Source organism: Cygnus atratus, chromosome 6, assembly GCF_013377495.2.
Source record: "Cygnus atratus isolate AKBS03 ecotype Queensland, Australia chromosome 6, CAtr_DNAZoo_HiC_assembly, whole genome shotgun sequence".
NCBI lineage: Eukaryota > Metazoa > Chordata > Aves > Anseriformes > Anatidae > Cygnus > Cygnus atratus.
Window position 1 is genome coordinate 13,384,118 of NC_066367.1, and position 23,951 is coordinate 13,408,068.

General features: G+C 39.4%; 2 protein-coding genes and 2 non-coding genes across 7 annotated transcripts; 1 reads left to right on the forward strand and 3 right to left on the reverse strand.

Annotated features, from left to right (window-relative positions):
* Window positions 1–1,234: 1,234 nt before the first annotated feature.
* On the reverse strand, window positions 1,235–5,037 carry EEF1B2 (eukaryotic translation elongation factor 1 beta 2). Its single transcript, XM_035536872.2, has 6 exons — window positions 4,871–5,037; window positions 4,557–4,679; window positions 3,181–3,304; window positions 2,716–2,782; window positions 1,842–1,967; window positions 1,235–1,425 (listed from the first exon to the last, which is right to left on the reverse strand). The coding sequence occupies exons 1-6, from the start codon at window positions 4,948–4,950 to the stop codon at window positions 1,271–1,273; spliced, it is 675 nt and encodes a 224-aa protein (XP_035392765.1). The 5' UTR covers window positions 4,951–5,037; the 3' UTR covers window positions 1,235–1,270.
* On the reverse strand, window positions 2,199–2,332 carry LOC118243204 (small nucleolar RNA SNORA41). Its single transcript, XR_004777231.1, has one exon. It is a non-coding gene; the product is annotated as a small nucleolar RNA SNORA41 (small nucleolar RNA).
* LOC118243203 (small nucleolar RNA SNORD51) lies at window positions 2,860–2,937 on the reverse strand. The gene has a single exon (XR_004777230.1). It is a non-coding gene; the product is annotated as a small nucleolar RNA SNORD51 (small nucleolar RNA).
* Window positions 5,038–5,103: 66 nt separating the features above from the next.
* NDUFS1 (NADH:ubiquinone oxidoreductase core subunit S1) lies at window positions 5,104–19,248 on the forward strand. 4 transcript variants are annotated; one of them, XM_035536866.2, is made up of 19 exons: window positions 5,104–5,524; window positions 5,715–5,839; window positions 6,072–6,163; window positions 7,307–7,414; window positions 8,526–8,602; window positions 8,694–8,775; window positions 8,875–9,005; window positions 9,704–9,889; window positions 10,364–10,498; window positions 10,863–10,977; window positions 11,990–12,135; window positions 12,773–12,901; window positions 14,086–14,215; window positions 14,678–14,838; window positions 16,519–16,673; window positions 17,279–17,454; window positions 18,183–18,317; window positions 18,528–18,600; window positions 18,906–19,248. In XM_035536866.2, exons 2-19 carry the CDS (start codon window positions 5,776–5,778, stop codon window positions 18,995–18,997), a joined length of 2,187 nt encoding a protein of 728 aa, XP_035392759.1. In that variant the 5' UTR covers window positions 5,104–5,524; window positions 5,715–5,775; the 3' UTR covers window positions 18,998–19,248. The 4 variants fall into 4 exon arrangements, with proteins under 4 accessions (XP_035392759.1, XP_035392761.1, XP_035392763.1 ...); XM_035536868.2 differs by having other exon boundaries at window positions 5,306–5,524; window positions 5,772–5,839; XM_035536870.2 differs by lacking the exon at window positions 18,528–18,600 and having other exon boundaries at window positions 5,355–5,524.
* The last annotated feature ends 4,703 nt before the right edge of the window (window positions 19,249–23,951 follow it).

Genomic DNA, 23,951 nt, shown 5'->3' on the forward strand with positions numbered 1-23,951 from the left:
GTTTTCAAAGGGGAGAACAGTCAGAAAATGTTTCACAGTGCTTTGCTAGGACCAGCTCCTTAGATAAAAACTACAGTGACAAGATTAACCACCACTGTGAGCAAAAGCCTCCCCTAGAGTAGACAGATACGGAGCAACTGGAGTTTGTACATGCACGCTAAGCACGCATGAAGGGTTCCAGTGTAGGTCAGATGGACAGCTTGCAACACTGTTTTAGCAAAATCAGTCTATAAATCAAACCACGATCCACCTGCAGTTGCTGTAGCATGTAATTTATTGTACCCCCTTAGTCCTCCCTCAAGCACATTGTGGGGTTGGACAGCCAGTGCTTTCGGAAGGCCTTCTGGAAGGGATGCACTGCCCCCTAGTCGCTAGTAAGTTAATAGCGCCTTCCACGGATCTCAGCCCTGCTCCTCAGGCTAACAAAGTGCTTGTCTGCAATGTGTAAGGTGCAGATGCACCTTGGAATATGAAAACAGGAAGTTACCGCTTTTTTTTTTTTAATCAACACCATTATTTGCTGTACTAATTAAGAAGCCCGGAAAATGATGCAAAACTTGAAATAACTGATGTTTTTTTAAAAAAAGAGGAAAGAAGTCCCAAGTCCACACAACAGATGGTAGAAAGTTGCTGTGGCAGTCTCAGTTCAGATAAACAATCTATTTACAATTTCACATCACCTCCAGTGCATTGAAGTCCTCCCTGTTTCCTTCAACTTATCTCCATTCCTTTAGTGAAAGCTAAATTTGAGCTTTAAAAAAAAAAACAACCATACAACTATTCGGTTATTCACCAACATCTTGAAACAAAATTTATACTCCTGTCTAAAGTGCTAAATAAAAAATTAAGTCTAGATTAATGGTGAACGTAAGCTTCCTATTTCCTCTACTCTTGGTCTAGGGTACTATGGTGCTGGAACAATCTTGAAATTCAATTTTACCTTCTATTTTACCTGTCAACCAAGTTTTACATTAATCTGGATTACTAAAAGAAGGTAGATTTAGGTATTAGGAAGAAATTCTTTACTATGAAGAGTGGCGAGGCACTGGAACAGTTTGCCCAGAGAAGCTGTGGATGCCCATCCCTGGAAGTGTTCAAGGCTTTGGGCAGCCTGCTCTAGTGCAAGGTGTCCCTGCCCATGGCAGTGGGTTGGAATTTAGATGATCCTAAGGTCCCTCCCAACCCAAAGCTTTCTATAGTTCTATGATTTTGAATTAACCACAGACACAGCCCAGTTTTTGCAATTACGTTTATTCTAGATATATCAGATTTAAATCTTATTGAAAGCAGCTACATCCATTGATTGTACATAATCTTCAAAAGCTGTTATTCTTTCTTCCAGCATATCTGTTCCAACCTTATCATCTTCAACAACACATTGAATCTGAAGCTTTTTGATACCGTAGCCAACTGGTACAAGCTTGGCTGAAAAAAAAGAAAACATTTAATACTCTTGGATTGGTAGAACTCCTTAAATTGCAAACTAAAGATTTAACTGGCTAATAGCACTCATCACAAGCTGCTTCAAAAGGTGTAATTAGTATTTGAATCTTAACCTGGCTGCTGCACTACTACACCTTTTTGACTACCCCATTTGTATTATCACTGAAGTGAGATTCTGCAGAGAAACATCAGTTTGCTATTTGGAGGGTGCTAGTTCAAACACCACGCACATGCACAGCTTGTGCTACACGTACTGTAGTATGGCAATTCGTTCACCGTTTTAACCACCTCCATTTTCACAGATTGGCAAACAGTGACCACACTGCTACATATTCATACAGTTATCATAACAAACCACATTATCTCCCTCTCCCTGTGTTGGATTTTGTCCTACTTACAAGATCCCCAGACCAAGCCATCTGCTTGAATACTTCGAACACACTCCTCTAGTTTGGCCATGTCTGTCTCATCATCCCAGGGTTTCACATCAAGCAAGATTGATGATTTGGCAACAACAGCTGGCTCTGGGGGAAAAAGAGAAGAGAATCACCATGAACAGCTAGGAAATTTCTAAAAAAAACTCATGAATATACTTGCAAAACTAGCTTTAAAAGAGTAACTTCCTGTTTCATCAGGCAGGCCTCCTGCACCAACGTACATTTAAGGGGAACTTAAAACATGCATATCCCAATGTTTAAGGTGTAGGTGTATACTTTTAAGAAATACTCAAAAGAAAATAAACATTAGTAAGCTAACACTGTTTGTTACATAGGAAGTCCTTCTCAGAGAGTCTGAGAAGGAGCTTAATACTAGGTAACGGTTTATTTTCCACAGAGGGAATACTGCAACTGCTACAGTACTGAACAGTTTCAGACCAGTAACTGTGGAGGACTTGCAACTTACAGCCTTTCCTTTACAAACCTCAGTAACTACTGACCAGCTTTCTCACAGTAACCTGCAGAGACTCCCATGCAGACATTTTATACCAGTTCTACGTCTGTTGTAAATCAGAGAAAATCCTGGGGTTCTCTTTTTATAGAGAAAGCTCAGTGTCTTAGTAAGACAAACAGAAGTATGATAGGCAGGACAAAAAATATGCTAAGGTTCAGTGATTTGCTATGCGAAATGCGAAGCGCAGACAACTCAAGTACAGCCAATTACTTTTGTCTCACTACAGTCAAGTTTATCTATTACAACTAATGTTTTTAGCCATCCTGTTCAAATGCATAAAAACCCCAACATAAAGAGTTAAAAAGTTCTTCACAGACATACTTTTGGATTTCTTCGATTCATACTGGGCCAGACGTTCTTCCCTCAGTTTCTTTGCTTCTTCACTTTCCTGATAAAGAGAAATACGAAGTCATAGAAAAGCACCAAAACCCTGGATCTTTAAATCACTACCAGATTGACTGGCATCTACTCAGGAAAAAAAAACAAATCATCACAACTGTCAGCCGAAAGATGGTGATTTTGTTTTATTCATCATGTAACCAGTCAAACATTTCACCCCATCACATTCCCTTCTAACCCAGATTTTTTATCTTTTAAAATTCTGTATTATGCAAAGATAGTAGAATCCTGATCCAGAAGAATTCAAAGATAGAAGGATCCTGAGCAGGATTTGTTATTAAGGTCACAAATTACGGTGACCAAAACTACTAAGGCAAGAATTTGCATATCCAGGAAATTCTAAAAAAAAAAAAAAAAAAACACACACACACCACAAGTCACCAGTACCTCTTCGTCATCAGATCCAAAAAGATCAATGTCATCATCATCTTTGCTGTCTGTGGCTGCACCTGTTGTGTCCTCAACATCAGCAGGACCATATTTCCCCAAAGCCTTCTTTACTCCTGGCAAACTGAAGGAAAACAGCAGGTGTTAAGAAGCTTCTCACATGTCAGTTCAAGTACTACCAATTTATCAGTGAACCTACAAGCACATTCATAGCAAGAACATGTTAAGAACTAAAAACACGTTAATCCTGCTTCTTGAAAACAGAAATTCCCCCTAAACAACTGCCAATACTCCTGAAAACACATTAGTTGAAACTACAGCAAATCCTATAGTCAAAATATTGCATGTCTAAGCAGTGATGGATCCTGCACAATTCTGCTGCCCTGTGCGAGTGTATGGATAGAGAAACCTGTTGTAATGGAATAATTTATCTGCTATGTATTCTGTGTAGGAAATTATGAACTTCTTTACCTAAAAATATTTTCATTTAAAAACCAGTAACAGTAAACATGTTGACAGTGTATGTGGGACCAAAATCCCATGAATTAAATATAGCTCATAGTGTTGTAGTCTCATTCTAAGCCTGTAGTCTATTGTTACTGTGAACTGTTGTTACAAATGTCATAAAACCAGCTTTAGTTTTCAGTAACTTGCAGTGTTTTCCATAGAATAGACTTTTTCAAGCAACTTTATAATCTCAGTCCCATTTAGTTACAAGAGCTTCAAAAATCCACTAGTGATCAAGCTACCCAATTTTACCAGAACTCCCTCAACAACAGGACTGAGGCACATAAAGGAGGCAGTGTAGCAACTGACACTACCTATGTTGTACCTTTTTAGAGAGGCCTGCAGTCTCCATGGATGTCAATACAGCACCTTTCATGAACACTAAAATCACTAAAAAAGAAAAAAGATAACATTTGCTTTTATAGTTTCCCTTCTTCATATGGGCTTCTGCATTGTAAATCTTTGATTTAGTTTTATTTTCTGGGATTAAAGAACACTTTGTCGTCTACTTCTTGTATGTTTGTCCTGAGACCCAAGGAAAATTACTAGTAAGAAATTTCAGCTTTCAGCAGTTATCTGTGTAATAGGCAGCAACACAACTCGAGCCTTTCCTAAAGCTTCAAGTCTCAGAAACTGAAAGTGTCAGCAAGCATTCAAAGGCAGATTCAGCTTCCTGAAATTCGAGGTGACCCGTGCAACATCCTGACAGAAGAGGTCTGCTCTGCTTCTAGAGCTGTTCCTGCTCAAATGCTAGCAGAAAAATCCACGTGGTACTGGCGAAAAGTGCAATTTTGTTTAACCCCTCAAAAGCAAACGCAACACTTCCTAGGCCTGTTTGTGCATGGATCCGTTTCGTGCTTTAACCATACCTTGCCTTTTGCTTTTCGTATGACTTGATGTGGTTGTACCACCGAAGAGCATGGTACAGTTCTGCGGGAGGCGGGGCACCAATGGCTTCAAAGACGGCTATGTCGGCCTGTGATGGAACATACCTGCGGAAAACAAGCCGCAATTAGCTCCTGTCCTCACGGCACGCCGGAGGACGGCGAACACCAGCCGCTGGCCGCCGGCAGGACGGCGCCGGGGCAGCCCCAGCAGGCCGGGACCCGCAGGCCCAGCGCCCCCCCGCGGCTCGAGGCCTCCCCAGTCCCCGCCAGGCCCCCGGCAGCCCGGCCGCCCTCACCCCTCGATGTAGCTCTTATCGGCCAGGAAATCGTTGAGGACCCGGAGGCCGGCAGCGGACTTGAGGTCCCCGAAGCCCATGGCGGCAGCGGCGCTCCCCACGCCCGCTCCGGGTACCCCGCCGCCGCGCAAAGAGGACCAGCGCCCCCTGCGCCCGCGTTATATAGCGGCGGTATCCCTCCGCGGCGTCGAACGCGCGCGTATCGTTCCGCACGGCGGAACAGAAAAGAGTCCCTGGCGGGGTTTGAGCCGCCGTGGCGCGGGGCGCGCAGGGGCTGAACCTCAGAGGGGAGGGGGGATCGCAGCGAGGCGCTTAAAGCTACGGGCGGGCCCGGGGCGCTTTGCGGCCTTAAACAAGAAATTCACCCTTCCACGTCCTGTCCCCCTCCCCCCCCCCGCCTACCCGGGCGACAGCGGAAGGGGGCGAGCACGGTCGAAGGCGGCGCGCGCATGCGTGACGGCGGCCGAGAGGGCTCGGAGGGGGCGGCGGAAATACCCGAAGCCGCCGGCTCCGGAGATCGCCGAGCGTGCGCGCCGCAGGGCGGCGGTCCCGGAGATTGCCGAGGCGTTGGCGGAAAGAGCCGAGGGGGCGGCGGAAAGAGCCGAAGCGGCCGCCATAGCGGCTGCGGGGGAAGGGCCGGCGGCCTCCGAGCAGGTAACGGCCGGGGCCCGGCGGGGGCAGCGGCGCCGCCTCACGGGGGGGAACGGGAACGGGGCCGGCCCGGCCCGGCCCTGCCTCCCCTCCCCTCACCTGACGGGCAGCCGGGGGCTGCGGGCGGGAGCCGCGGCGGGGGCGGCCCCAAGGTGACCCCGGGCTCGGCGGCCCTTCTGCTCTGGTTGTTTAGAGCCCGTCGGGCAGCGACTGAAGGGACAGAGACCGAGGTGCCTTCTTCTCTTCCCAGCGCCATGTTCCGGCTGCCCGCCGTCCGCAGGGCCCTGGCCGGGGCTGCCCAGTCCTCCAGAGTATGTGGTAAGTGTCTGCGTGCGGGTGCGCGGTGGTAAAACACACATATGTTCAGTGGGCTTACTGGAGGGCATGTATGGGTATTTCGTCTGCAGAACTGGGTTTTTATATAGTGCATTTTACACTTGGAATTACATCAGTGATGCATAACTGTAAGATGAGGAGCACGGGGTCTGTCAGTTTGTCTCTAGCGGCATTTGACAGACGTTTATTTATTTGCCTTTTCCATGTTTTTCAGGACGTACAACTGCCACGGCAGCCAGCAACCAAATAGAGGTGTTTGTGGACGGTCAGCCTGTGTTGGTGAATCCGGGCACCACAGTACTTCAGGTGTGGGCAATGGCATGCCTAAATTTTTCTTGGACTCCCCCATCTCACTTCTTTGTGGTGTCTCATATTCTCAGTAGCAAAGATCCTCTTTGTATTGTTTCTTGAAATTCTGTAGGGGTGTTTTCACTGGCTGTGGTGATATTTCATGTGGGTAGAGATCCTTCAGGAGGAGTTCAGAATTTGATAAAGAAGCGTCTGTCATAGCTGCTTGAAAGAAGATCCATACAGCTTGAATCCAAACTGCAAAGCTTAAGCAATATAATAGCAGACTTAGATAATTGCATCTTCGGTTACAAGTTACTAATTCAGTTGGGTTTTAGGATGCCCCCAGCTGGAGTCTAGTGTAATGTTTTCTTAAATTATGTTTTTTGTTAGCTTTTTGTTTGTGCTTACACATGGTAATTTTTTTTGGTAGAAATCATCAGAAAAATTAGATCTTTTTAGTTTTTTTAACCTGAGTGCGCTTTGATGCTGATCTTGAAGTGGTAGCCCGTACCAATGGTGTTTCACCGGGCAGGTGAAGCTAGTGCTGTAGCATCAATCCCATTAGACAGGGTGCTTCTACACAAGAAAGGCCTTCCTCTGTTCTCTGGAAATCTCTTCTGTCTGTCCTCCTGTCCCTTCTTCAGACACGGCATGGAGGAATGTTTCTTTGGGCTTGGGGTTCTACTAAGGTTGAAGATTGACCTTTGTGCAGAGTGTCTGTGTTGTTGAATTATCTGAAGTCATTATGCCCATTGTTTCTTTTATATTTTTCAAAACTTTCTCTTTTATGTGCTTTTGTTCAAATACTGCATGCTTTCTTTAAAAATTATTTTTACTTTTGGTGTCCTATTTACTAAAAATAATTCTCGCTGTTCTTTGAGGAAAGGAAAGAATGAAGAAAGGTCAATTCGCATTTCCTCAATTATGCATTTTTGAAAAAATATAGTTAATAACCTTACATATTTCTGCTTGACTACAGTTTTTAGAATTTGTTCCTACGAAAGTTAAAAGTTCAGTCAACTTAAGTTGAAAGGTTGAATGCACTATATTCCTGAGCACTAAAACTGGTATTCCTTGAAAAATTCCATCATGTTTTATGAGGTGGAACTGAAAGATCGAACTCAAATTGAATTTTCCGTTGTTTCTTACTCTTTGTAGGCCTGTGAAAAGGCTGGAATACAGATACCTCGGTTTTGTTACCATGATCGTCTCTCTGTTGCTGGAAATTGCAGGATGTGTCTTGTGGAAATAGAGAAAGCTCCAAAGGTATTGTATGTGTTTCATAGGAATTACAGTTTTCTGCTGTGCTTAGGGCCTGCTTTTATTGTATAAATAATTTTCTGCGCTATTAGCACACAAATTACTGTAATTCAACTGCTGCAAGCAGGTCTTTCCCTTCTGCATTTAAGTTCATCTCTGTGTTTTATATGTATTAAGGTGAAGTATGACGCTGGACTGTAGCAATTGTCTACTTTTAGACCTATGGATCCAAGTCACTCAGTTTCTTATGGCTTATCCTGCTACTGGAGATGAGCATTTGATAGCTGTGTATTTTTAGTCGGATATGTTTTTATGTTCTGTAGTTAAGGCTTCAATTGTAGATTTTCAGTTGATGTTACACAAGTAGTAAATTTCAGATAATGTTTGAATTCAGCTGTGAGATTAGCGTTTGCAGCTTTATTCTAGCTAAGTGGAGGTTGCAGTTACTTATTACTCAGTATTTTAATGCAATTTGTATCACTGAAGTCTGCTGTAAAATGGAATTAACTTTATGATTGTATACTGTCTTCAGCAGTATTGTTCTAAGAAATCTATTTGGATAGTTAAGGCATTCTTTTAGAGATAGTATTGGATTACACCTTTAAATACACGCTTACCATACGTAAGGCTTTCTAGCTCACCTCAACTTGAATTCAATAGTGTGAGCTTTGCATTTCTGGAAATGTTGGATCATCACTAAAGATTGAAGTCATGATAGTCCATGTCATGAAGTGAGAGAAAAGTAGGAGAGATTCATTTTCTGAGCATGAGGTTTTATTAATCTTGCAGTAATCTTGGGAAAAAACTTGCACTAAGACTCTTGGAAAATGCTGTGTACAAATAAATACCCAGTAAACAAATGATGCATGCTGCAAACTTCACTACTAAGGGTTTTCAAAATCATCAACTTACATCAACTATTTACTACGTATGATTTCTAGTGACTGTGAATTGGTTTGCTTCTCTTTTATTTTCCTTGCAGATACCTTTTTATTTCTGCAACGTGTTAAACTAATAACAGATGCCTATGTAAGAGTTTTGGGGGGGAGGCAGGGATTTCTGCCCATACCGGGAAGAAATATGTTGTGCTCACTCTTGCTTTTTATGATGATTGCAGCCAGTAGCTGCTTGTGCCATGCCAGTTATGAAGGGCTGGAACATACTAACAAATTCTGAGAAGTCCAGGAAAGCCAGGTACCTTTCTTTTAGCCTCCTGTAGCTGATTATTTGTACTATCTGCTAAAGGGTATAAAACTAACATTAACTGTATTCCTGAACTCAACAGGGAGGGTGTAATGGAGTTCCTGCTGGCAAATCACCCATTGGACTGTCCTATCTGTGATCAGGGTGGAGAATGTGACTTACAGGTAAAACATCCAATTAAATTGTGTAGGCATGCATTTATATTCTTGCCTTAGGTGCTGTCCAGCAGCCTGGATACATTTGTTTTCTGTTGTCTGTTCTAGGATCAATCGATGATGTTTGGCAGTGATAGGAGTAGATTTAGAGAGGGTAAACGTGCTGTTGAGGACAAGAACATTGGTCCATTAGTCAAAACGATCATGACTCGGTGTATACAGTGCACTCGATGTATCAGGTAATGTCCTTTATTTTTCACTGGAGAAGGATACTGAGCAAGGATATATGTATTAATTTATTACTTGTGAAAGTAACATGACGGGTAGTCAAACTTAATTTATTTTCTGATTGTGCTTAAGAATTTTATTCTGCTAGGGACTGATGACTTGTTTACCAGAGCTACCAGACAGCTGTCATACAGGAAGTAGAGAGAGATGGCCAAAACATGAAAACAAAGTCAGGATTCTGTGAGGCAGAACTGGTGATGTCCTCAGCCGTAGCTGCAAGATTTGTTTATTCTTGACAGCCTCTGGTAGCTGTATTTATGCTGTTCTGTAGTCCTGAGATTCAGTACCAGCTAACTTTAGCCTGATGGAAAATAATACAGTGTACCCACCCAGTGCTAGAAAGTTTTTAGTTATGGCTGGTCTTGGACTTAAACTGTGAAATTGAATGACTACTGAACCACAGTTGGTTTTTTTTTTTTTTAATTTAACTACACCTGTTTTTTGTAGCCTCATCTACATGAAATTAAGCAGATGTATAGTCCTGCATGTGATGGCACTGACTAATATATCTAAATAGTTGTTTTCTTCTTTCGGGCATATGGACTAAGATTATGCTAATCTTTTATCTTCAGAAAATAAGAGTTGAAAAATGTGCCACGTTGCTGTTGTACATTCCAGATTTGTTTTTCATTCCTTCTGTGTCTACCAGATTTGCTAGTGAGGTTGCAGGGGTAGATGACTTGGGAACAACCGGAAGAGGAAATGATATGCAAGTTGGTACCTATGTTGAAAAAATGTTCATGTCTGAGTTATCAGGAAATATTATTGACATCTGCCCAGTTGGTGCTCTGACCTCCAAGCCATATGCCTTTACTGCACGCCCATGGGAGACAAGGTGTGTATCTCAACTCACGCTGAAGATGCAGCTTTCTCTGTTTTTCTTACATACTTTTATTTAAGAATGCGTCCATCCCTCCATCCCTGATACCAAGAGCTTTCTCAGATTTTTATTCTCTGCCTTTTTGTTGTAGACTTTTTAGTAGATTGAATCTAACACAAATTCTGTTATTGACTCAAAAATCATTCTGAAAAGGAAAGATGTTATAATTTGTGAAGTATAGTCTGTAAAATATACTGCTAATCTTGTAGGTTATGCTGATTGCTTTTTAGAAAAAATGTGTATAAAGTAAAATTCAAATTCATTAACTCGGTAGTTGTTGACGATATTAAATTAAATATCTGTGAAACTAAACTCTTAACTGTATCTAAAGATAAACCTATACCACTTTTTTTTCTAAATGTTTGTTGAGCAGTCTGCTGCTGCTGGCATATAGAAAACTGCAAATGGTTTACTTATTCTCCTAAACAGGAAGGTAGAGTCAATTGATGTTCTTGATGCACTTGGAAGCAACATTGTAGTAAGCACAAGGACTGGAGAAGTGATGCGAATTTTGCCAAGGCTGCATGAAGATATCAATGAGGAATGGATATCTGACAAAACAAGGTGTGTGGGAGGTGTGTGGGAGATGCACAGAATCATAAACGTGGACAGTAGTGCTGATTTCTGAGTTCCATTATTACTATTGTGAAGGTACAATGAAGTGTAATTGGTAAAAACATAGCTTTAATATGATAATTGAAGCTATTGGCTTTTGTAATATTTTCATTTTTGTAGCCTCTTTTTTTCCCAATAATTATTTGTCAGATTTTTTGCATGTTTTTGAGAAAATTGAATTTTTGGAGGAAATATTTCTCGTGCTTTTTCTAATTGTTGCAAGCTCTTTAAAAAAGCACAATCCTACAAAATATTTAGTATACACAGTTATCCTTGTCTTTGCTCTTTACTAATATTAGTGGTGTTCACTCAGGTTTGCTTATGATGGTCTGAAGCGTCAGAGGCTTACTCAGCCAATGATCAAAAACGAGAAAGGACTATTTGTTTATGCCTCATGGGAGGATGTGTTAACTCGTGTTGCTGGTGTGGTAAGAATAATTTTCAATATATGTATTGTAAAATTCATTTCTAAAGCTGGGCATATTAAAATGATTAATAGGAAAACAGCCATATAGGAAAGGGCTTTTTTCTTTAAGGTTAGTAGGGAGAATTTGGCTTCTATTTTGTTTCCAGTTAAAACTCTTATCTTTTGAATATGGTTTATTATTTTGTGGATTAGACCATCTGAAGAACTTTGTCTTATTATTTCAAGAACATGCAGGCAGTGCATAATTTAAGGCATTGGGAGAGAAATTAGTTTTATTTAAATAAGAAGCTAAACTACTTCAGAAATCCAGGAGAAAGTGACTTTCTTGAATTACTCTTGATCTATTAGAATCTTTAAATTTATTGAAATTGTGCTATCAACTCTTTCGCCATCAAAGCCATTAATTCTGTATTACTTATCTGAATTGTGCTTGCCTCATTGCTTTCTCTCAGCAGTGATTGATTCTGGTGCTCAAATGAAGTGCTGCATGACTGCTCTGGATTTTGATTAAAAATTTTATGTGGGATAAAGTAGAATTGAATAACTGTAATTGAACTTTCCTCAAGGATATTTTTCCCAGTGGTACAGTAGCAGGGTTTGTTATGAAAGCTATTGCTTCTCAGACAATATCTTTGAGTTGAGTTTACTACCTGAGCTTGTCGTTTGGAAGTTTGTTTTCTGTCTATTCTGTGGCTTCATTAAAATAAAAGCATTAACCAGTCTTCCTAACCTCGCCACACCAAATAAAAATCAGCCACATCTGAGCAATAATTCAACTAACAGAGATCTGCATAGAATAAGGAGCTGTTGTTTGCTTTAGCTGTGAGTTCTGAAGGAGCTGGAATTGCTGCCTTGCGGAAGTCAGATACTGCTGATTACTTGCTGTTACTCCAGGCTAGCAAATTGCACTGCTGGCTTTGGCTCATCCTAAGGTAACAAACATTTACCCAAATCCAAAGGGAATTTATTTCAGTGGTTTCCTTTGTTCACATTTATACCTTTTGCCTTTCTAGCTGCAGGCTGTTGAAGGTAAGGATGTAGCAGCAATTGTAGGAGGATTGGTGGATGCAGAAGCACTAATAGCTCTAAAAGACTTGCTGAATAGAGTAAATTGCGATACGCTCTGCACTGAAGAGATCTTCCCTACTGATGGAGCTGGGTAAGAATGCCGGGAAAGTTCGTCTGTAATTACTGCATTAATGAACTGACTCACAGACTGGAAAGTTTATGGTAAGATGTTGAAAGGGCCAAGGATAGTAACTGCTGATGTATTAGCAAGTTTTGTATGAGTTTGCAATGTTCATTTATAGAGTATTTATTGATTGTGAATGGAGGCAAAAGTCTCCACTACAGCAAGATTTGTTTGCTTTATATATAGAGAGGCTGCTCCAGTTCAACAGTAGGCTACTGCAGGCTAGTTTTATACTCTTATAAGAAGTTTGATAATTCAGTCATTTTAGTTCTAGTTAGTTTTGTGGAAACCATAGGACAATAGCAGTCTTGTAAGCTGTGTAATAACAGATGGGAGTTTGTGAAGGCTTATTAATAACTGTAAACGTAGAAAATATCTATGTTGTAATTCTTTTAATGTTTTGTTGTCTCATATTCAGGAAAGAGAGAAGCTTTTGATTGTATTTGGATTAGTAATTCAAATCAAAAAATATTTTCTTTCTCTTCCTGACATGAAAAAATATTTTGTGATCTAGAATCTTTATTTCTCATTTAGTTCTTCTTTCCTTCCCTGTACTGCATTTTCATTGCCTTGCTTCTTTCATTCTTTTATCACTTTGCTACAGCACAGATTTACGCTCTAACTACCTGCTTAATACCAAGATTGCTGGAGTGGAGGAGGCAGATGTCCTGCTCCTGGTTGGCACCAATCCACGCTTTGAGGCACCGCTTTTTAATGCTAGAATTCGAAAGAGGTATGTATCCCTTAGTGGTGAATGAGCATGCAAATGCGTCTGGATTTGGCACAATGCTTGGTTGGAGCCGTAGGCAGTACATTGAGAGCATTCATCCAGGTGGACTCAGAGAATTTTGTTCACCCTTTTAGTAAAGGGGGATGGTGACGTGTAGACAAAGCACAGCTCTTCTCCCCGTAGTGTGTAAGCTGTATTTTGTTCATTCTCACTGACATTTTACACAGGTCCATACACTTATTTATTCCTTTGTTAGGTAATGCAGACACTTCAGACTTTCCATCTCACAGACATTTGTTAAAGCATATTTTTAAAGAACAGTTTTCAGTATCAGTTTGCTGTCTTTTTGTATTGTTGTTATAACACATCAGACTTGCTGATTTAGAAGCAGTAATTCAAGTTTAATGTTTTCTCTGATAAGTAATGTGGCCGTTTTCCAAACTTTCGAACACTGCTAATTCATCTTTAACAAGATGCATCAGCAGGAGGTAACTGAGTTTAAAAAAAATGCTGTCCTACCAAATATTCAGGGTTTTTCCAAAATACATAATTTTAAACAATGACAACCTTAAAATGTTGAGGGGAAAAGAAAGATGCAATTAGATTTATGAAAGACTTGTGTCTTTTATGAAACTACTATGAGAAGCAGCAATAAACGAGAAATTTATAACCAGCTAGATTTTTCTGTGTATCAGAGAAATAAGTGGATTTCTAAAACTGTGAGCATTGTCAAACTCAAAATGCTTTCCTTGTACAAATCAATTTAAATTCTAAGGTAATCAGGAGTTAAACAAGAGAATAAACTTAATATTAACTGTAGGTGTTTGCTCTGTTTGTTTGTGTTTGCCTAACACTGTAAAAGATGGCTTAAAGGTGTAGCATCTCATTTTGTGCATCCTTTTTCCACTGAACTGGCAAAAGTTTGAGGGAGAAGGGGACTGAGTCATATACTTCTCCTATAAGGTGTACTGCAGCACTGGTCCCAGAATGTACACAGAGAAATAGCTCTAAAAACCATGAGCTTGCCTAACAGTCAAAATAATGCTAAGCTATGTGTTACAAAAACAGTAAATGACATTTAAACTGCTTTGAAAGAATTTGTCCTATTTGGGGAAATTACATTAGCAGGCTTGGTTGACTAAATCTGTATTCCTTTTGATGTTATAAAATGTTTGCTGTGTTTTCAGCTGGCTTCACAATGACTTGCATGTGGCCCTTGTTGGCTCTCCTGTGAATTTGACCTACACATACGATCATCTAGGAGAGTCTCCGCAGATACTACAGGACATTGCTTCTGGAAAACATGCGTTCTGCAAGGTATGCACAACTTAAGAATGTGACTGTTAGAGTTCGGGTAAATTTAATAATAACCTAAATTCCTTACAGAGACAGATTTGATCAGAAGTACCATGTTGTATATGGGGCTATTTGCTTTTAAACAAATGCAGAGATGAGGTAATGATTGGTGAGCACCAAGTGTGTGTGAACTGTTTAATATATTCCAGTTTGTAAAACTTTCCAGTGCAGGAAACTCCTGAAATGTTTCTTGATGTGGAACAGGCTGCTTCACTCACTGCTGTTTCCACTTAGGTGTCTGGTTATAAAGAGTATAGTTCAGTACTGACAAAGTAGCTTACTGTTACAGTCATTTCTCTTGGGTTTATTTCTACATGAAACAATGACAGTTGCAGACTTCTGTAGAAATTAAGGGATTTATTACATTATCTGCACCAAGAGTTGTCTTCAGAGCCTTGGAATTCACGTCTTGATTCTTAACAGGTACTCGACCAGGCCAAAAAGCCAGTGGTGGTGGTAGGTAGTGCAGCATTGCAGCGCAGCGATGGAGCAGCTATCCATGCTGCAGTTTCCACCATTGCACAAAATGCCAGGACTAAAAGCAGTGTTGGTTCCGATTGGAAAGTCATGAACATCCTTCACAGGTTTGCTTTTAAAGCTTTTTTGGGAGCCATTTTCATTCACTTAATGCTGGACCTACACAAGTTACCGTAACAGATGTGCATATATTTCTTTATGTATACACGAGAGCCTTATCAGGTTAGAACCTGCAGGAAATATAATTAGCAGAAACTTATTAGTAAAAATGGGTTTCTTGACCTGGCAAACTTTTCAGGGTCTTAATGAGATTATATTAGATTCTTATTCTATTATTTTTAAATGCAGAATTAAATGCTTAAATTTAGAGGTTCAGAATACAAGAGAGCTTAATATCATACCACAGTGCCCAGTAAAAGACAGCGACACCAGCATCACTTGCTAAGTAATTGATTTTTTTATCTAGAGGAAGAAAAACAAAATGGCAATTGTATTTAAGTAATATGTTTTTTTATAATATTCCTTTTATTGTGCAGCATCTTAACTGAGTGGTTGGTGTGCTTTAAAGCTTTTCAAGGGCTATTACTCCTTTTGATAGACAAGCTTATCTCGTGACAATCCTTCCCCACTCTTTCTAAAACTCAAGTTGACAACTTCTGTAAAGGAAAAATGATTGCAGCAAATACAGTTGCTCTCAGATTTGGAGACACAACAAAGTCCTGCCGAAAGCTGCTTTGTTGATGTAAAACTAGTATAGCTAGAGGAAGGTTTGGTCCTCTGAAGAAAACTTGAATGTAAAACCCCACTGTTGAAACTGGAACATTTAATATCAAGGTGTTGGTTTGTTAAAGAACACCCACGCTACCTTTTTCACATGTGGCTTGCCAGTCTTCCATACTATCAAGACTTTTATGCTCTTGGTGTGCTATCTCTCTGCTTTAAGTGTAAAAAGGAATTTAACGTAATAGAACCTGTATTATTGATTGTATCAGAAAAACATAATGAGCAAAGGACTAAAAAGGTGTAAAAGTCACATTTGGTTGTTTTTAGGAGCCAAACTCAAAACTGATTGAGGGACACTAATAGGTAAAAAAAAAAAATAAATCCTTATTCTGTATGAAAGGATAAACATTTTTTTTTCAATTTACTTATTACAACATTAACATTGGAAGATCTGTACTGGTATTTTTTTCTTTTACATATAATCACGAACTTGGTACCTGATTATGTAGGATTATGCAAAGCTGTTTCTTTGGAAAAGAAAGAGACTGCTGGAAAACAAGAATGATGATTTAATTCTTTTAAAATGTTTTGTGTGTGTGAATAAATGAATAGCAATGAAATGGTGGACTTAAGATGCTTCAGAGTGGCTGATGGACTAGTAATTAGTCTTTCATCTACCATGTGAGTGCCCTAAATTAAAATCCTGCTGAGCTCAGTTCATGGCCGAAATGTGAACCTCAGTGTTCTAAATGACAAGTGAGCTGTCTGCCTCTAGGACCTCACCCGTAATGCTTACCTTTATTTTGCTATCCCGTCATAAATGGGTGAGATTCCCCAAAGAAGACAGCATCAGTTTGTCAAAAAGCAAAACCAACCTAATATTCTATCAAATATTTTTTTTCAAAATTCTCAGCTGCCTTTATGCTTCATTTTTGTCTTATTACTGTTAGAGACATCTTATGTCACTCCAAAAAAAATATTTGGTCAAAAAAAGTTAGGCCTGTTCTGATGGGAGAGGGAGAATTCTGAAATAACCTGCAGTTACAATATGTTTGTTCCTACAGGGTTGCAAGCCAGGTAGCTGCTTTGGATCTGGGTTTCAAACCAGGAGTGGAAGCAATTAGGAAGAATCCTCCTAAAGTATTGTACCTCTTGGGAGCAGATTCGGGTTGTATAACACGGCAAGATTTGCCGAAGGATTGCTTTATCATCTATCAAGGTAATTAGTAGATGTAACTTTAGAAATGTTACCATCTAAAAGCTGGAGAGAACGCCTTTACAGTGTCACACGCTTACAATCATATCTGACCCTTTGATAAATTATGGCCTTTATTTTCTGCCATGAAATGAAACTTCCAGCTAACAACTGAGATACTGGCTATCTGTTTTCTTAGGTAAAAATAAGAAAATGTTGATGACTAATATGAGAATATAGACCAATTTGGCCTTCTGGAGCATAGCTTCAAACCTGGCAGACAAAAGTGTGTTGGTTCCCAGCTGTCCTATCTTACCAAAACATGGTCTTACCTTAATTCACTAAATATCCTTGTTCCAGAAGTTCCCCCAACGCTGAATGACTACAGAGGCTGAACCACCATTTAACCACTGCTTGCAGGCTGTTCATTTTCCCCAGTTGGCATGTAAAAAACTCAGAGCAATCAGCCTAATAGGCTTTATGTCGCAGTTTAAGTGAACCTCAAACTTCTTTTTTTTTTTTTTCTGGGAACATAGAAATTCTGTATTGCCTTAGTAAAGCATTCCTCTTTAGTTTGACTTACTTATGTCTTACATGGCTGTTTACTTTTCCTTTGTCCATCTATTTAGGACATCATGGGGATGTGGGAGCTCCCATGGCTGATATTATCCTCCCAGGAGCAGCATATACAGAGAAGGCAGCCACATATGTGAACACTGAAGGCAGGGCCCAGCAGACAAGAGTAGCAGTAACACCACCTGGGATGGCAAGGGAAGACTGGAGAATTATTAGAGCTGTCTCTGAGGTACCATTTCTGCTATAAATTGCTTCTAATAAAAGCATAGTGAGTGGTTAAGTTCCTTTCATATTGGAAAGTGTTTCCAAAACGAGGTACATTTTCAGGGAAATGCATGCTTGTAGTCTTAAGTAGTAGTGTTTTGTATTGAATCCTTTTGTAATTCTGTGAGTTAAATTATACTGTTTACCTTTTGGAGCTAGCACTAATGTTGTAGCTGCTGCTTGCTATTAGAATGCATAATGGCTGAAGCTTTATCTGCAAATTCTGCTGGTCTTCACAAAGCGCTTTAGAGCAAACTGGTGGGAGGATAGTTTCTTGCTTTTTAGAAAGAAAATGCTTAGGACGGGATCTGGTATCAGATAAGATCAAATACATGCTTACAAGTCACTGGAAACATGATGCATTGATAATTGCATCAATTTATCACATCTGGTAGTAAGCAAGGGAAAGTACAAATGAGATTATCTATATGGAAGGAGAAAAGTACTTTTTTTTCCCTTTGTATAACAGACAAGCCTAACTTTTTTTTTTAAGAGGGTAGTTTTAACCATTGGCATCAAAAGCCCAACAGAATATTGCAACTTTGCTTTATTTTGTACATTATAATTGCTTATGTTTTCAGAAGTGTAGATTTTTCCTGATTTTCACTTTAGGTGTGTTAATGGATTGGTAACTGAAAATACTATGTATTAAACACCTAGACTTGACGGCATTTCTTTCTGTGAATCTCTTAGATGGCTGGTATGACCTTGCCTTATGAGAACCTTGATCAAATACGGAAGCGTTTAGAAGAAGTATCTCCTAATCTGGTCCGATACGATGATGTGGAAGAGGCTAACTACTTCAAGCAGGCAAATGAATTATCAAAGGTAACCAAAAGCAAAGCATTTAAGCTTGATCTATGTAGCCTGATGCTTTTCAAAGAAATGGGCCTTCTTCATACATAGTATTGTAAACATACCTTGGTCTGCACTGAATAGTGAATGCAGACTTCACTAAACAGATACTTTTGTACCAAGTTTCTATCATACAGCTGGCTGATGTTTTTCTTTTTCTTTTTTTAAACTTTCCTGCCACAGTTAGTGAAGCAGCAGCTTCTTGCTGATCCTCTTGTTCCACCACAGCTCACAATAAAAGATTTCTATATGACAGGTATGTATAGTAAGGCCTTTCCAATCCAAAATCAGCAATACATTTTACTTTGCTCTACAGTGTGATTTTTGAGGCATTTGAAGCTTTCCACTAAGATATGTAGGATTTGTCTTTTTCTTCAAACACGATTTTCTGATAAAATTATATAGAATTTCCATAAACCATAAGGCTGTACTTTCAGCTAAGTGTTTTTCTATATTGTATCTGTATGCAGTCCTGTACTAAATCTCTTATATTCTGTGTGTATCGGTATATGCTGAAAATTAACAGTTTACACAAAAGTGTTTTATTTTTTTCCTTTCCAGATTCAATCAGTAGAGCATCCCAGACTATGGCCAAGTGTGTGAAAGCTGTTGTTGAAGGTGCTCATGCAGTGGAAGAGCCAGCCAGCTGCTAGTTAGTTACTATTAAACTGCTACCAACTTCATCCAAGTATTTACTGCAGTAAAAACTGTGACTGATACTTTTTTTTCCCCAAAAAATCTATTTGTTAGGCAGTGGTATTTCTCTTTTCATATTTTCATCAGTTCAAGTAGTCCCATTAATATAGGACTGTTGTTGTGGCTGGAGACAACATGCAGCATTCAACTTACTGTACCTAGAGGCAGAATACATGATGATTGTATACAAATAAATTATAATATGAAACAGTTTGTTACCTATGTAATTCATATAGCTCATGCTTCTTGCAGGAGAAGAACTCAGTAAGCAACTGAGAATCAGTATTCTTCTTCCAGAGCATTCAGTTATCTTAAACACTGCTGAGGGTGTGAACATGCTATTTTTGTCACGCACTTTCAGAACAAATTGTCCCTCTTTTGAGTCAAACATACCTGATTTGTGTCCGTGTTCACCTCCCACTGCTCTAGATATTTGTATGTTTCTCTGTTTAGTTGCTGTTCAGAAACTACTGGAGAATACAGTTTATTTTTATGTCATGAAAAAGAGCAAGTGGTTTTCACACAGCTTTGTAATACTAAACTGTTTTTAAAATTTAGCAAAAGATAAAGGCCTTCAGATACACCGGTACAAGTACAGGGAAGAAAGATCTCAGTATGGTTTCTGTGTGCACTGATCTTTTTATAGCAAAGTGGGGGAGGGGGCTGTGGGCTTTCTTTTTGAAAGGTTAGAATGACTACAGAACAGTGAGTCTCTGCTCTGTAATGTTGGATAATGTAAGTTTGAAAGAAAACTAGCTACTCCCTCAATGAGTTACTAGTGTAATAGGTTTAGAGTAATCCTTCCAGAAATCATGCAGACTGGAACACTCATGAGGCCATCATTTCCAACTTTAAGAAAAAATAACTTTATTTTTTTCCTTTTAAAGAGGAAAACCTACATTTTTTCCAGTGTAGAATAATACTAAGTGTATGAGAATGCTGCTATAGAATTCTTAACTTTCTAATTTCTGTCTTTGAATTTTTTTTTCTTTTTCCTGTACTCTGTTGCCTGCATAGACAGCATGAGAAAGAACAATTACATGTCTGGGAGAGATGTATGGGTTTAATCACTAAGCCCCCTCTTCTTTTAATGTAGCACTATGTAAACATAACTCTTATATTCATGCAATTAACCCCAATTTAATTAAACCTTGCCTTTATGTAGCCCTGTCTTCAGTAGAGGGTTGTAGAGAGACAGAAAAAGGAAAAGGGTGTGTTAATTCAAGGTGAAGCCCTATTAAGCACAAGTCTAAAGTGTGATTTAAAACAAACAAAAAACAACTCCACACCAACCGAACATTCAATATCCACCTTCCCAGAAGCAGCAGCAGCCCCTAGGTACATCCCTGTAATTCCAGAGGGACACTTTACATTCTAGGCAATTCACTGAGCTGCTTTGACTGAAAAAAAAAAAAAAAAAAAAAAAGTGGTCCCAAATGGAAAGTCAAGTCAAACTGAGGTGTGCTCTCAGCAAGACTTTGAAACAGCCAACAAAACTAGGCCGTTCATAAAAATAGTTGTAACTGCCTCATTTTCAAATGTATTTTCAAGTGTAGCTAAAGGCAGAGATGGAAATGTCTGTAGCATTTCCCCAGGAAGTGAAAGATTTGGCATCAGTGCCTCTTCTGAGACCAACAGCAGCCACTGTCTTGCAAGAATATGTTTGGTCTGGGGATGTGCTCTGTGTTACTGTTGAAACCATACAGAGCAGCAGCCTAACATCAGCCTTAATCCAAAGAGAAAAGTAATAAAACCTCACCTCCATCCCTGTCCCCAGACACTTCACCTCATAAAATACTCCAACGAAGGGCTAAGCCAAAACATCCTCTCCTAAAACACAACAGTCCCTTAATAACCATGTTTTGTTCTTGTGATCTCATTTAAATAGGTATTTCCTTCAGTGATGAAGGGCAGAAAGATTGACTCTGTCAAAGCACAAATAAGACATGAACAGAAAAAGTGTTAACAAGCAAGCTGATAGAAGAAAGCTTAACTGTGACTACCACGTAGGATACATATATGTATACATATATATATATATAAAAAAGTAAGAAGTGATTAAGGGAGAGCACCTGGAAGTTGACTTCAATGACAACTAACAAGCTGTTATCAGGAGTACAAGAACACTTTCTATGGGGTAAGCTCTCAGAGATAACAGAAAAGTTGTCTTGCCTAATAAAGTAATGCCTGTTTAGAAACAAAAACAAACAAACCACTAATACATATGTAATTTATCTCCTGCAGCTATCTGCACATAATGTCAATGAGGCAAGGTACCATGGGGAAAGAAGGAATTAAATTTACAGTCACAAGGAAATTTCTTGTCCAGAAACAAAACACTGAGGACAAGTACAAATCATGGTCCTCTTCATCGTGTAATGTTTTATCCAAAAGAAGCTTTACTGTGATGCATGTCAACTGAGGGGATGTTGTCAGCAACGTGTCCTAAAGTGTCTGGGTATCCAGAACTCCCCACAGTAGAGGGGCTTCACATGCAGTCATGAGACGTACATAAAACCTTGCAAATTAAACTCTTAATGAGTGACTCCATAATCTGCAAAGCCTCCTATGCTAAATGCTGTTAATAAACATTTTTCTCTGGCTACATGCAAACATCCATTCTACCACAGCACCTAACATTGTGCCATATTTACCCGGTCAGGCCTCCTGGTCTACTGAGAAATACTAGTTGGTAGAGACATCCCAGCACTCTAATGCTAATTCAACATTTTGAATAAATGCAACCAGTATCTCAAAGAAACACTTTTATTCTTTCTTGTCACTTTCTGTTACATCTGTGTCTATGTTTGAAAGGGATCAGAGATGAGAAACAAACATCAAAAAGAAACATACTAAAACCAAAGAGCTTAACGTATAATTTTTTTCAAAATCCACTGGGATCTCATGACCCTAGGAACTAATTAAGCCTCATGCTTTGATGTTAGCTAAACTGTTTGAAAAATCCTGTCCTACAGGCTTTTCATTTCCGAGTTATCCATCATGGGATATTCCACAGCTTTTTTGAAGCATCTTTTATACAGGTCACTGTCAGAAGACTAACAGATCACTGATTTAGTACGGAGTGGGAATTCTCCTCTGTCCAATTTGCAGAGATGACCAAGACCTGCCATAACCTGAATGTAAGTGAATAACTGAAAGAAGGTCTGCTAACAAAACATGTAGCTTCTTAACCGCCACCATTCCAGTTAATGAAATATTGATAGATAAGTAAAAATACAGTAGTATACTTTCAATCAACAGTGGGCTTCCTAGTCAAATAGGACTCTATTAGAGCATTCTGCTGGGACAGTTTATTCCATTAATTTGTCTTCTATTTAAAGAGATCTCCACAGATGCCTGCAATGTACTCTGGACAACATTCCTACAACTGATAATCATGTTATTTTGTCTTTGCTGAGATTTAGGAGACAATACCATTTATTTAATGCAGATTAAAATACACATTGATAATGAACAGATTAGTAAAGTCTTAGTTAATTACTATTTTCAGTTCAGTTCACTATCAGTTAATTACATTACCATGCTAGCACGTCTGCTCCCAACTGGTTAAATACTTCTGCAACCTTACTCCTACTGAAATCCACAGTAAAGTTCCCATTGCTCCAATAAGCCTTAATGTGGATCCTAAGACTCTGAAAAACAAGGATAGTCATTTGTACTTTGCGTGGCTTTGCTAGCATTTGACTAAATGAAGTAAAGCAAAATGACTTAGCTCTATGAATGGTTTGTCCTGTGGATATCTTGACTCCAGAACTCACCACAATTAAATAAACCAACACTACATAAAACTGCTGCTCGAGGTCTTACTAAGATGAATGGATCTTATCAGAATTTTTTTTTCTCATCAGTGTTTAAACTCCTAAAGAGAAGATCTTATACATAAATGTGGCTCTACGCATGAAAATCTCTTACAATCTGCACACACAGTTGTTCCTCCCCTTTCCAATACTCTCATGTATTTTAAATACATTGCTGATCACTTTCACAAGCATTTAAAGACACTGGAACTGTTTCCTCAGAACCTCTGTGTCTGTCAAGGAGTAATACCACAGCACCAACATCACAACACCTGTTGCTGAAAAGCCAAGACCTTCACTACGTGCACCAAATCTAAGTCATGCTCCAGGGGTGCTTGAGGTCTGCATTTGGGATGCATATGACCTTGGGAGAGAGTCAAAGCTTGCTTTTTGAAGCAGCCTCCTCCATTAACTGGTGTACAACCTAAAGCATTTATTTCATTTCTGTTATTAGACTCACAAAGCTTATTCGCTATGTTGCTGCTGTCTGTCTCAGTATTAATACTAGTGAGGCACATCTGCAAAGTATGCTTCATTAGCTAGGAACTAGTGATTTAGGGAACATTAATTTTCTTTGACCACCCTGTGCTCAAGCACAGAGCATGTCTACTGGCTGGAGCGGTTGGTTCAGGCGTTTGGCCACACAGACCTATTCTGTAACGAGGAAATGGAACCTCCAGAATTCGCGTCTGCATTTTGCACAGGGGATGTTTCTTGCTTTGGGGTCACACGCCATCCTCGTACAGTAGTCATAGACACCGAATTTTTCTCTAAAATAATTCCAGAGTGCTGAACCACTCTGTCAAAATGATGCGACTCACAAGTTACGAGTCTTGTCCATAAAGAATGTTTTATATATTTAAGATTTTACATTACTAAACCTAACAGAATTTGCTCCTTTGAAGTGTTAGTGTAACATTTCGTTGTGAGCAAAACAAATAAAATAATATTTGCAATTTTTAGCAAGTAGCTAAAAATAAATATTTTGAATTCTCTCAGGCAAATAAAGTTGTGTTAAATAAATTCCTCTGTACATAGCGTTGAGGTACTCATTTCTCTGTTGAATAATTACACAACAGTCCATGTTATCTAA

What these genes read in the sequence shown, in the direction of transcription:
- EEF1B2 (XM_035536872.2), bottom strand. Translation starts at nt 4,950, where the DNA reads ATGGGCTTCGGGGACCTCAAGTCCGCTGCCGGCCTCCGGGTCCTCAAC. An exon ending in GATAAGAGCTACATCGAGGG is followed by an intron (nt 4,680 to 4,870) that starts GTGAGGGCGGCC and finishes TGTTTTCCGCAG; the next exon opens with GTATGTTCCATCACAGGCCG. An exon ending in TGAATCGAAGAAATCCAAAA is followed by an intron (nt 1,968 to 2,715) that starts GTATGTCTGTGA and finishes TTTTTCCCCCAG; the next exon opens with AGCCAGCTGTTGTTGCCAAA.
- NDUFS1 (XM_035536866.2), top strand. Translation starts at nt 5,776, where the DNA reads ATGTTCCGGCTGCCCGCCGTCCGCAGGGCCCTGGCCGGGGCTGCCCAG. An exon ending in CCAGTCCTCCAGAGTATGTG is followed by an intron (nt 5,840 to 6,071) that starts GTAAGTGTCTGC and finishes CATGTTTTTCAG; the next exon opens with GACGTACAACTGCCACGGCA. An exon ending in GTGGAGAATGTGACTTACAG is followed by an intron (nt 8,776 to 8,874) that starts GTAAAACATCCA and finishes TGTCTGTTCTAG; the next exon opens with GATCAATCGATGATGTTTGG.